Source organism: Cygnus olor, chromosome 4 (assembly GCF_009769625.2).
Source record: "Cygnus olor isolate bCygOlo1 chromosome 4, bCygOlo1.pri.v2, whole genome shotgun sequence".
Lineage (NCBI taxonomy): Eukaryota > Metazoa > Chordata > Aves > Anseriformes > Anatidae > Cygnus > Cygnus olor.
The window spans coordinates 68052449-68065209 of record NC_049172.1 but is presented as its reverse complement, the minus strand read 5'-3'; the positions used below and the strand labels follow the sequence as shown (position 1 = coordinate 68065209).

General features: G+C 40.9%; 1 protein-coding gene across 2 annotated transcripts in view; it reads left to right on the top strand.

Moving 5' to 3' along the window:
• The first annotated feature begins 2316 nt into the window (after positions 1 to 2316).
• The window catches only part of HTT (huntingtin), an 85657-nt gene continuing 75212 nt past the window's right edge, over positions 2317 to 12761 (top strand). For both annotated transcript variants that reach the window (XM_040554614.1, XM_040554613.1), the window contains exons 1-4: positions 2317 to 2572; positions 8113 to 8196; positions 8657 to 8777; positions 12255 to 12314. In XM_040554614.1, coding sequence (XP_040410548.1) covers positions 2472 to 2572; positions 8113 to 8196; positions 8657 to 8777; positions 12255 to 12314 — 366 coding nt within the window. In that variant the 5' untranslated portion in view covers positions 2317 to 2471. The remainder of the gene's footprint in view (positions 2573 to 8112; positions 8197 to 8656; positions 8778 to 12254; positions 12315 to 12761) is intronic.

Genomic DNA, 12761 nt, shown 5'->3' with positions numbered 1-12761 from the left:
GGATTTGTGTTTTATTTGTATCAAATACTTTTCAACAGTAAGTTGCTTGCATTTTTAATGTTTTGCCCTATTTATGTAAAGACTTTCACTGTAATTTTCTGACAGGAGTTGATGGGACAAGCATTTAATTGTTTTACAGAACTGCTTCAATTTAAGTGTCTGTAACAGTAATATAACCATGCTATTGGCATATTGCAGATTACCTGTGCATATGTTGAACTAAGCAGGCCAGTAGTCCTGTGAAGTTTGGATTATGTGAGAAGAACCACAGACCTGCTGAATTGTGTTTGGAAATGTTGGCTTAAGAGTGACTTCAGGACAGTGCAAAAAAATATTCTTGGCATGATCATCTAATCTGTTTTTAATCATTAAATGAAGAGGTAGCCTGTTAAAGCCTATGCTCTTGGTAGCCTATGGTTAGGAAACATTGGCAGCATTCGTGCCTTTCTTACAAACAAGGTAAAAGCATGTTTCTTCTTTTTTCTCCTTGAAGTGGAGATGAATTCATCGTCATCCACTGAATTATATATAACCTTTTAGGTATTGGCTGTTACTCCATTGAGACTGATTTTTTTTTTTTTTTTCCTTTGTGGTAACAATGGCTTTAGAAAAAATCCCGTTCTCTAACCCTTTCTGCTGCTTCTTGCCCTTTGCCAGTTGTACACAGCTTTGTTTTTGCCAGTGCAGCTGTTTGCGTGGCTATTTGAATAGGATCAGTGACATGCTCCGTGTTTTTGTATCAGTAAACTTAAATTGGGAGAGCCTCCTAATAAAGCACTTGCCAAAGAACCACCCCCCCCGACCAAAGATACCCCTGACTTCTCTTCCAGTCACCCCAACTCCTGGATAAGGAGCCAGAGGGCAGACACTGCCAACACGATCTGGGAAGAAAAGGAGAGCAAAGAGGAGCGCGCTTGTGGGCAGGCATTGCCTTTGCCTTTCTGCCGGTGAGTCAGCGACCCTTAGGGGACTGGTGCACATCTTGATCTAAAGCTTCAAAACAATTTTGCAGAGGCTGACTGGGTCGGTGGCTTGTTTAATCTTTGATAAAAGCTTATGCTCTCTTTAATGTGCTTGAATTTATTTCCCAGTGTGCAATTATTACATGGTGCGTGCAACACTCAAGTCGCACGCTCATCTTTTTTCATGTGTCATTTGCCAAATAAAAAATTCATGATCATCCATATGTTCTAGAGAAAACTCTCTGCGAGCTTTCTTATAAAATGATCAGGAAGATACTTTATTCTTTTTGCCTTAAGAGCTCATGTTTTGTTACACTTTTATAATGAAATGGTGGCTTTTTATGGCTTGAATTGCTTTCAGGAATAGATAGATTTACTTTCAGAGGAAAGTTTCAAATGGTGCATCATTTATTTGCATGCCAATAATTAACTGGCAGAGCAATGTTTCACTGAGTACGTGGCAAGAACATGACCAGTAAGGCTGTTCAGGGTATTTCAGCTTTCACATTGACGGTGGAACCAGAGTTTTACGGGGGCGGTTGAAAACCTGTGCCCCGGGGGCTGGGGTTCTGGAGCTTTTTGGGGGTGCGTGGGAGCAATTCTTTTTTTTTTTTTAATGTCCTTGTCGAAGTGGCTAAGTCACCACCTCTGTTGGCCTGAGTAGCCAAAACCAGGAGCTGCTGTCCTTGTTGGAATCACTGGAACCTATTCCATGTGTTTCTGAGGTAACAGCTGAACTGCCAGCTCTTATCAGCTCTCACTTAATGCCTTAATTAAATTTTCCAGGCGAGACCCTTGATTTTGCAATAGCATATTGGATTTTTTAAGTGCTTACCACCTTACACGATCTGTGAGGGGAGGTGTAACCTTGAACTCAGTATGTTAATGGTCCTAACCCCAGCCTTTGCCACAGGAGGGTGATGGGGCCTTGCCAAGCTCTGTGAGGCCGCCTCCTTTAAGGGTTTTTCCCCTCTGCGGGGGTACTGAGCTATAAGTGAAGGGCCGGGAGCCTTGGCAAGCGCCTCGCCATACGGGGCTCGCTGTGAGGGGTACGCATTAGCCACGCTCGTGTGGAGTGGCTGGGCTTTGCTTGGGGCTCCTGAAGCGATTTTAAGAGGGCGGGCGGTAGGACCCAGCAGCCGGGGGGCGCTCCCGCCTTCAGCCGGAGGGGGCGGATCCCTCCTTCCGATTGGACATAGCGCCTGTCGCTCTTCCTGCTTCCCGGCTCCTCATTTGACCACAGATTAGGAAGGGGGGACTCTGCGCCTGCGCACGACCCACCGCGAGCTTAGAAAAGCCTCGCCCCGAGGCGGGCGGGGCAAGCCGGGCAGAGCGGGGCGGGGGGCGGGGCGTCGGCGCGGGGGCTGACGGGACGGCGCCAAGATGGCGGCGGGGCGACGAGCGCGGCCCCCTGCGGCGGCGGCGGCCGCCTGAGTCAGCGCGGCCCGGGCTGAGGCGGGGGGCGGGGGGCGAAGGCAGGCGGGCACCGCCGGGCGCCCCGCGGGGGCCATGGCCACGATGGAGAAGCTGATGAAGGCCTTCGAGTCGCTGCGCTCCTTCCAGCAGCAGCAGGGGCCGGCCGCCATCCCTGAGGAGCCGCTGCAGAGACCGTGAGTGACCGGCACCGGGCGGCGGGACGGGTTCTGAGGCGGCCCCGGCGGTGTCCGGGATCCTGCCACGGTCCCAGGGCCGCGCGGCAGCTGGGAGGGTCCCCACAGGGGCAGCCGCGGCTGGAGGCTGGCCCCTGGGACCTCTCTGCTTCGCCTCCGGGCTGCTGGAAACTTTGTGGGGAACCGGGGAGTTGCAACAGGCCGGGCGGTGGGCGGGAGGTGCACGGGTGCGGTGTGGGCTTCGTGGTTCTGGAAAGAAAAAAGCGTCGCTTCCATATAACGTGCTGATGGGGGAGAAGGGAGAAAAATCCGAAGTATAACTTAAAGTCTAGGTCTTATCCGCTCCGTGCTGTTGATCTTTGTGACAAACTTCATCTAAAGTCTCATGCTGTGACTTCTTGCGCTGACACCTAAGAGGAGGTAGTTTAAATACTCGTGGTGTCCTTTTGTGTCCTTAAATATCAGGGATGAATGCACTGAAGAGGTTTCGGCTTCTGTCCGTGGGATATTCAGGTGTCTGACCAGCAAACGAGGGCGAGGAGCTGTTCAGTGCCCCAGTGCTGCCTGTTGGGTTTGCTCTCTCTAAAAATAACCCTTATTGAGCAGGTGGAAAGGCACTAGGACTTGCACTGGGTGAATACGTGAGTCACATTATTGCTGTTTCTCCAGACATCAGGGAGACAGGAGAAACAGAAGGGCTGAGGAGCAGGTAACTTCTCAGTTGGCAGTTTCAGGCTGCTTTGGCAGAGATGACAAGCGGTGGAGCTGGGCTCTCGGCCACCTGCTCCCGCAGTACATTTTGATACGGATGCCAACTAAATTATCATGGTTCATTCTGTTTGGAGACTCTTGTCTCAAACAGTTTCAATGCGTGGTTGATGCTTTGGGGGCGTAATAGGTGAAGAACCTGATGTCCTTTGTGATCTAATTGGTTTTAGTTGCCTTACTGTTTTGCAAGGACGAATTGCTCTGTTCTGTGCATTTTTGTGTTACTGTTTCATGTGACATGAAGGATGGGTAGACAGCTATTTCTAATCTTTCCTATATGTAGCAGAAAAATCTATCTAAAAAGTTCCTGATGGGATAGCTCATCTTATTTCAAAAGAAAGGCTTGAAAATTATTTGTGATGCTTGCTGAGGGATGTTATGGGTGGTTTGGGGGGGTCCTGCATTTAGACATACTATGTTCAAAGAACTACCAAATCAGGCTTGTAATTGCCCTAGTTGACTTTGTGTTGTGTTTTAAAAATAGGCTGGATGTTTTCAGAAAGCTGATAGCATTGCATGCCCCTAGGAGCTTTACGAATTCACTAACAGCACTAAGCCTCATGAAAGCCTGTGAAAGGATGTTGTGGCAGTCTCTGGTGAAGTTTCCGAAACTGTTAGTGTATTACCAGGTGACATCTCGAGTGTAACTCATGGTATTATTTGCATTTGCTGTCCAATGAACTAGAAAACACACGCCTATGTGTTTTCGTTGTGTCTGGGGAGAGGTGTTCATCTTAATTGTGGTTCCACGCAAATAGCACTTAAATATTTTTGTAATTCTGTGTGGTAACTTCCTATCCTTGTTTGCTGTAGTAAAACAGATGCTACCTTACCTGCCAGTAATGGGAGAATAAAGGTATTGGTGAGTTTTGCAGTATAAATGCTGCTGGTTTGCCATTTATTTGTTTAATTAGGTATCTATTTGGCATTGTCCATTAGATGAAAGCTGTCTTGTTGCATAAGTTAGATAAATGAGACGCTGTCATTCCTTGAAGTATTGAGTAATATTTTTACACGTATTGTTAAGACTTCTTTTGTTGGACCTTTTTATGCTATACAGTGAAAGTAAACCTGAGTACCCATCTCTACTTCCTATTCTCTTTTTTTAATACCTTAAATTATGACAACGTAATATTACCTCTACGTGACTTAAGAAATATAACGACGAAGGTAACGACTTCTTAGATCTTGATAAAAGTAATATACTGGTTTTACTTTTATTATTAAAATATTGATTGAATTCAGGCTTTTACCAAGAACTTAAGAGCTTTTTCTGTTTTGAGAGATTTCATAAGCAGAAATCATGCATTAAGCTTTTATTATATGCTACAGACATACGTCAGTTTCTGGTCCCTTCTTATCTCCTCTTGATTTTTTTTTTCCTTCTGTGAAAATTTAAGTTGTGCTCTGTCATTGTATTGTTTCTATAAGGTTCTGCTGAGGCACCTTATTGTCTCTCATATCTACTTTCATTTTTTCCAGACTCTTAAATTTTGGTTGGAGTTGGGTTGTTTGTTTTGTTTTGGATTGCAGAGCTCGTACTAACTTGAAAATTCGATCAGTATGATGTAGAAATTAAGAGTTTACTCGGTGAAACCAAAGAGCAGATGGACTGTCAAACCACATCCTATATTTTATTCATTTTTACCTCTTGTCACTGAGCTGAGTGGAATGAAGTGCTAATGTTTCTTCCCAGGGAGTATCTGGCTTTTGATTTGACTGTTCCAAAGGTGGTTCTTCACCTTTCTTCACCTTTTCTCCTGTTAACTTGCTCTAATAGTTAATTATTAGAGTTGCTTTACGTTGAAATCGGAAATAGGTCACAATTTCAATTTTGTTTTCATTTGGCTCTAACCATTAACTTCGCAGTAAAAAGTGCTGCAAGAGCCCAAGAACTCTCCAGCAATGGGTATTTTTCAGTCCTCACTGATTTTTTTTTTCCGGATTTTTGTTTGAGTGAGCTATAGACATAGGTAGGTTTATCTGCTCTGTCTGTAGCCGTATCTTGAGTTTTCTGCCGAACTGAAGACTGAACCGCACAGATAATACCTGTTGACCTGCTTCCTGGATGGGCTTTTGGAGTTACCATTCCTGGGGGGTCAGCTCCTGTTCTAGTCTGTCCGACTGTCTGTCATTGGCTCTGTTACCACGTGTTTGAATCATATGTCAGACTTCAGCTTTACTTGTTTATTTTTTGACCCGCTGATAGTTCTGTATGCTAATAGAATTTTGAATTTTCCCAATACTTTTCTCAAGGGTAATGTCAAGCTGTTTGGCTTGGCCTTTTTTTAATAGTGGTTCAGCATTAATGCTTCTGTCGTCTATTTACACATCCTTAATTCCAAAGCTTTAAAAAAAAATCAGCATCAGAGAGTTGGATCTCTTCATAGGCAGCTCATCTCAGGCTTGGAGTGCAGAATTATCAGGACTTGCTGTTTTTTTCTTACATTGTTAATCTTCTTGGCTAGAGGCTGCCCATAGAAGCGTGCAGAAGATTAAACTCCCGTGTCGGTGAGATGAGGCTCTCCTGTAGATACCTGCTGCTGCAATATCTCCTGCCTTCTGTTATTCTGGAAACATGAAGTGATGTCTGACCTTACACAAGAGGCTTGCTGCCTCGGCTCTCTCCTAAGAAATGTGTGATGCTGTTGAGCCCCCCGGGCACAGTAGGTTGCCTGAGGTCTTCATAATATGTCTGAATACATTTTTTTAAAGCAAAAAAATAAAACTACATTCCATCTCCAGGGACAGAAGATATCATTGTGTTATCTTTCTCCCTCTGTAGACATAGAAAATGTGTGCATGCACGCGACATACATTGTGCGTTTGTCTTCCACCTTTTCTTTTACTCCTTTGGAAGCTGATTTTAAGGAAGGCGAGAAACCAAATGGCAGAGGAAGGATTCTGTACAGCAAACATAGCCGAATGCTTTTCCTTCTTTTCCTTTTAATAGTGACTGACAGTTATTCTTCGCCTCTGGTTTCTTTTCTTTCAATTTAAATGGTAACATCTTCTCGACTATAAGCACTCCTTCTGAGTTTTCACTTCACATTTTCTGTATTCAAGCCGTTTAAAAAAAATTATCTTAATTTTCTTGAGTTACTTATTTTATTATTCAGTGTTGGGAGAGCTCTTTGTTTACAGAAATCTGCCAAAGAGATTGATCTGTGCTGCTCTGTGTGCTATTGAACACTGCTGCCTGCCTTGCCCAGGGCTGTATTAGCTGAAGAATAGATCCTCTTTGAGGAGCACTGAAGCTTACCTAAACAACATACTGTCAAATGTCTAACAGAAAATAGTTGTGGGTTGTTTTTTTTAGAACTATTCCTTGAATTTTGGAAAGGGAAGGTATTTCTGGAGTGAGATGAGAGGATCTCTGGGTGAAGAACTGAAATGTTGGGAGGAAACAACCCCCACTTTCAGTATGACAAGGGAAAGGACAGGCCTGTTATTTCAAAACCTCTGGTAGTGTTTGAGCAGAAGGTCTTAATTATTACAGCTTAATTCTTCAGAATTTTGGTCTAACAGTGTATTTCCAGTTACTTTAATGTGGTTATTGGCTAATTACTGTTGGTCCTTAATGCTGTGTTAAGCTCTGTTATTGTAGCTCAAGGCTACAGTAATGATCAATGATCATTTTCCAACTTCTAATTTAGAAACACTTGTTTGCTATTTGATAGTTTTGCTATTGTTTTGCTAAGACAGTTAAATATTAAGCATAGAGAAGATTATTTTTCACTTGGAAACCAAAAGCAAAGAGCAGCTCTGTGAATCTGAGGGAAGAGGCAGGAGCCTCCTTGTCGGGACACGTGAGAGGTGTTCCTCACCTCCTGGCTTGCTACTAGTGAATTATTTGAAAGTAACTTCTGTTTTGCTAGGAGTGATTCTGTGTCAATGGAGCTGAAAGTAGGAGACAGTGCGTATGAGGAAATAAAATGTCACAGGCTTAGTGCTTTTTTCCAGCTCGTTTATTGGCAAGGTTGGGGGTGGAGCAGGGAAGAAGCTTCTGTTCTCGACACAGGCATAAAGGAGCTTAGAGCAGGTGAAAGTGGACACTGAAGTCTCCCAATTGTAAGCTTTACAGACTGGGCTTTGCGTCAATTGTGGATCTACATTCTTTCATTCTGTGACTTCTGTTCTTTGTTTTACACTTAATTGCTGCAAATTAACTAAGCTTATCCTTGCCTGGGCTATGCTAAGTGTTACTATAGGGACATCATTTTTGATAGGTGTAGGCTGTGCGTGGAGCTTTGCTATTTTGACAATTAAAAAACCATTTGGAGGAATACAGTATATGACAGGATTGTATTAGCATCCTTTAATTCACATGAAAAATGATTTAATACAACTTCTTACTTTTCAAGAAGTCATCAGACAAAAAGTTGATGATGAAAAAGATCTTTTTTCAATATGGTATTTTTAAGTCTGCAATACTTGTTCTCCTTGCTTATTTTCCCCAACCTTTTTCATTCTGAGTTTGTTTGTTCTATCAGTTATAGGATTAATATGATAATCCTACATAAAAGGCTTATGCTTTTTCTGAGTTTGTATCCTTCCCTTTGCTTGTGTGCCTGCATGCTCTCAGCAGCAGTTAGTATGCAAAGTCCTGGGATTACAGATAATTGGTATATGGATATTTATATCGTGCCCAGAGAAGTGGTTTCTTTTTTTGTGTGTGTGATTATTATAAATACACTTGCTAGAGTAGTGTCTATAGTTACCGCTCAGTTTTCAAGTCTTATCTCAGATTTATTTTCATTGTTTCATTTTAGAAAGAAAGAGCTTTCAACTACCAAGAAAGATAGAGTGAATCATTGCCTGACAATATGTGAAAACATCGTTGCTCAGTCTTTAAGGTAAGACAATGTTTATTTTTAATTTACTGCGTTAATACGATTTGTTGCGTTAATATGAATAGCTTCTTCACAGTGTTAGATACTTGGAGGCTTCCTGATAATTGCTGATTTTAAACATTCATCTTCAGTCTAAGACTGAAATGATAAAATGTTTGGTTGTGTTTTTTTTAACTAAGCCAAAATCTAAGAAGTAATTTTCTTTAAGCATTGGTAGAGTAGGTATTATCCTTCTACTTCAGACAGAGAAACTGAGGCACAGAGGTCAAATACCTTTGCCAGATTATGTAGTAAAGAGCAGGTAAATGATTTCCCAACTCCTAAGGAAGTGCTTATCTGCTGGATCTTTTCTCCACATGTATAACTGTGTGTATGTTGTTGGATTCTGAAACCCCATCAGAAGTAGCTTTCATGTTTGCTTTTTCTAGTGCCCATTGTAATTTTCTAATGTTTGTTTGTTTAGAAATTCTCCAGAATTTCAGAAACTGCTGGGGATTGCTATGGAAGTCTTTCTCCTCTGCAGTGAGGATGCAGAATCTGATGTCCGGATGGTTGCTGATGAATGCCTTAATAAAGTTATTAAAGTAAGAACTTTTATCTATTGTCTTACCAGATTTGACCTCTTCTTGATGCAGCATCCTGTATGAATTCACACTTACACTCTTCTAGTTGCCTTTTGTTCTTGATAATGTCTTGTAATGCAAGAGGTCAAGTAAGCTTTAGGAAATTGTGTGTCCTCTAAGGTGAGTTGCACAGAGGGATGTACAATTTATATCAGATAAGGGTATTTTAACCTGTCTGTTGTAGTTCATTGTTCTGTTTTTTACTTCAGTCATTCATTAACTTTGTTCTGTTTAAGTCAGTCAAAACAAGAATATGGGCTTTTCTAACATCGTTTTGTGGTATGGGAAGAATACTCTTTTATTCTGTAAACAAGAAGTTACTTAACATGTAGGAAAGGTAAAGAATATTATTAAAAAGCTGTCTGTAAGATGTAATGTCTCTTCATTCCAGATGATTGGTGTGTTGTAATTCTGGTAGTGATTTGCTGAGACTTGGCAGAGAAGTTTGTAGGCATAATTAGGATAAATGCGGTGTTCTGGAGGCTGTTATTACCTTACTGTGATCCAGAATGAAGGGCTTGCTGGAGACAGCAGGCGGATTTTGATAGGAGGTCAGGCAAGGTCTAAATTTGAGTTCAACAAATCACAAAATGAACCTTTTGAATAACTGATGTAAGCTGCTGCTTCCATAATGGGTTTACCTTCATCTGTCCTTTCTTTTTTTCCCCTGTTTTCTGTAATGCTTGAATTATGTAATGTATCTGCGTAATTAATCTAACTGATATGAAACCTTAAGTACTTTATGAATGTGCGGAAACTAGTTTTCTTTAGCGTGTAGGGGGTTTGCTTTAGAAGCAAGCAAATAAATCCCTATTTCTGTAGGGATTTCTCTAAGTTACATTCTGTTGTTTGGTATCTGTATGAATTAATAGTATGGAGAAAATTTGTTGATTAGATGCTCTGAAACTGTCTTAAAGAATGCAAGCTTCCTTCCATCTGTGAAACTGTTCTGTAGGCTTGATGTAAAGCTTATCTCTTAGGTTCACCCGTCTATTTAATACTGTTACTGCTTTCTGGCATATTTTAAGTTAACTTGAAAAACTTAAATTTTTTTGAATCTTTATATGGTAGATGGTTTTCTTGTAAAGATAAACGTGGTTTTCAAATGACAGTCTCCCATCAGTCATTAAGCTTGCAATTCGGTCACAGCTGTGAAATGTTGATAGTTGTGATATTCCAACCACACGGATTTATCAGACTGTTGCTGAAGCTGGTCACAGTTTGTATTTTGTTTCCATTTTTATGCTCTGTGGTAGCAACTTAGTCTTTAAGCAGACCTGTTTGGTAGATAAATGCAGAGGGGAAAAAAAGACATGCAGTTTTGTTTTCAGGTTGTTCAAGGAGCAGTGATGCTTGTGATAAATAGGGTAGAGGCATCAGGCCCTTAACCTTGCATATTAGTTAATGTTCAGCTTTTTGGGACTTAAGGCAATTTAGGGGCTACTTCTGTTTGCTAGAAAGATGTTTCGTATTTTCTCTTTAGAAATAAGAATCTAGATGTTATTTGTGAAACCATGTCTGGATTCCATATTCATTAGTGCAATTAAAACACTAATGTTTTTGTATAGACAAGGCTTTAAACTGAAATGACAAATTTAGTTAAACCTCTGTGGGTGGTTTTTGAATACTGCTCCACTTACCTGTCAGAACCTCACAGAGAGCATAAATGGCTTAAAGTTTAAATAGATTTGGTGAAACCTTTATATAAAAGAAAAAAAAAAAAGGAAGTTGGGAATTACCCATGCAAATACCACTTGCTGGTATTTGTGAGTGAGTTGTTACTGAAGTAATCTCGTTTTTGAAGTTGAACTACAACGCTGTTGTAGTGCTGCCTGACCTAATGACACTGGTGGGACTCTTCTTGCGGGTTGTAGTACAGTTGGTCTCAGAAATTAGGATTTATTAGCTGTATTAATTTACAATTGACTATGCTTATGGTTTTTTCGGACTAGGATGAATTTTTAGGTTCTGTCCTGCTAAAAATGTAAGTAAACAAACAAACAAAAGTACTAAAGTTGCTCTAGCTGAGTGTGGTGTAAGGACAAGTAATGCTTGAAGCCAGAATAGTAGCTGGTGCTTTTTTTTTTGTGTGCGTTGATTGATATCCTTACACACAGAGGCAGTGACCTTCGTGAAAACTTAATTTTTTACAGAAGTGAAATGTGTCCTTACCTGGTATAGTCTAGGCATTTGCAGTTAATAGTTGGGGTGCTTATAACAGTTTAGAGATGCAAGCAAGATAAGACTTTCTGGGAAGGTAATATGATGACTGGTATAATTGGGGGCATAAAGTTATTGGGCATACAATAAGGAAATTGTGCTCTGGAGGAGTCACGGGCTCTTCGCTGACCGTGCATAAGCAGTTGTGGCCTCCACATGAGCATGTGCCATGTAAGACTTTGTAGTTGTCGTGAGTAATCCTGTGAAGACGTGAGCTTACTGGTTGATGGTCAAGAAGGCAGATAGGAAGCTAGAAGTTACTGAATAATTGTGCGAAGAATAAAGAATGGAATATAAAACATTAAAGGACTGTATAAATTCATAAACTAGATACTTGCATATTGCATGAAGTTCTTGTTTCAGCTGAAGGAGTTGTGCCACTATTCATGAACATTTCTACCACGTGCTAGGAAAAAAACAAATGGAAGAGAAGGCGTGATCATACGTATACAGAATGCTCTGTAGGAAAGGATTATACGTTGTGGAACTATTTCCTTTTTTTCCCCTTCTGCCATTGGAAAGGTGGAGGTAGAATGATTGAGCTGAACAGAAAATTAGTACTTCTCAGTGCTTACTTTCATTCATGTTCTCTAATTCTTAATTGGATTACAAGCTTAGAGCAAACTAAAATGCATGCTCTGGCATGCTCTGTGTGATTAGATCCTGGAACATGATACTGCTGGTGTCCAAAACACCTCATGGTAACAAATGGATGCTGAAAATAGGCTAATTTGTCAAAGAAGGGGTTTTCAAGGGCTGCTAAAGGTAATGGTACAAATACAGCCTCAGCTTGAGAAATACCTGAAAGTAGGCTGCTTGAAAGTGGGGGTGTCTAGCAGGGGATAGCTCTCGCTGCTTGTGGGTACTATGATTTTGTTTTAATAGTCTATTCCTGGGTATTTATTACTGGCTGTTGCCAGCAGGCACATTAAGTTGCCTGTAACCGTGGTCTGATGCCACGTGGCCTCTTCTAGGCAGATGGGACAAGTAGCTAATGTCAACTGCAAATACCTTAGTGTTTGGAATTGTCCATGTTTCTGTTTTGTCTTTGTGTAAAACATAAAGGCATCTCCTGTCTTCTGATTAGCTTTTTCCTTCTATGCATCATATGTAGAGGCAGTTAGATAGCTCTACACTTTTTTTTATTGCAAGTGCAACTTTGTACCTTTAAAGTCTCTCTAGTCTGATACAATATATTCATGATACATTTTATTGCAGGTTTTGATGGATTCCAGTCTCCCTAGGTTACAATTAGAACTGTATAAAGAGATTAAAAAGGTGAGTTTACCTTGCTTTTGTCTTTCTGAAATATAGTATTTAATAAGTGTTGTAGTATATTGGAATGTGGCATTCATGAAAATGGTGGTGGTTTCTTTAAGGTCAAAGTCAAAGCTTACAGAATTTGGTTCTTGCATCAGTTAGATCACTTTGTTATGTCAAAATCTGTTAACGTTGCTCTGAATTTGAAAACGCCCAATTTGTAATTCAGATGCAGTTGTGTTTTTTTTTAGTTGTGTGTATGCTATGCTAACAGTGGCACCATGAACCTTTGACACGCTAGCTGAGGAAAATAAGAAAAAAAGTTTCTAAACACCTCAGTTCAGTTTTCAGGGAGGCTTGATTTGAGAAGTATTTTGGTTAGGATCAAGCTAAGTAAAGTATTCAATTTATCCAAGTAGGGAGATTAGAGAAAATGACACCTATAAACTTCCATAATTTTCCACA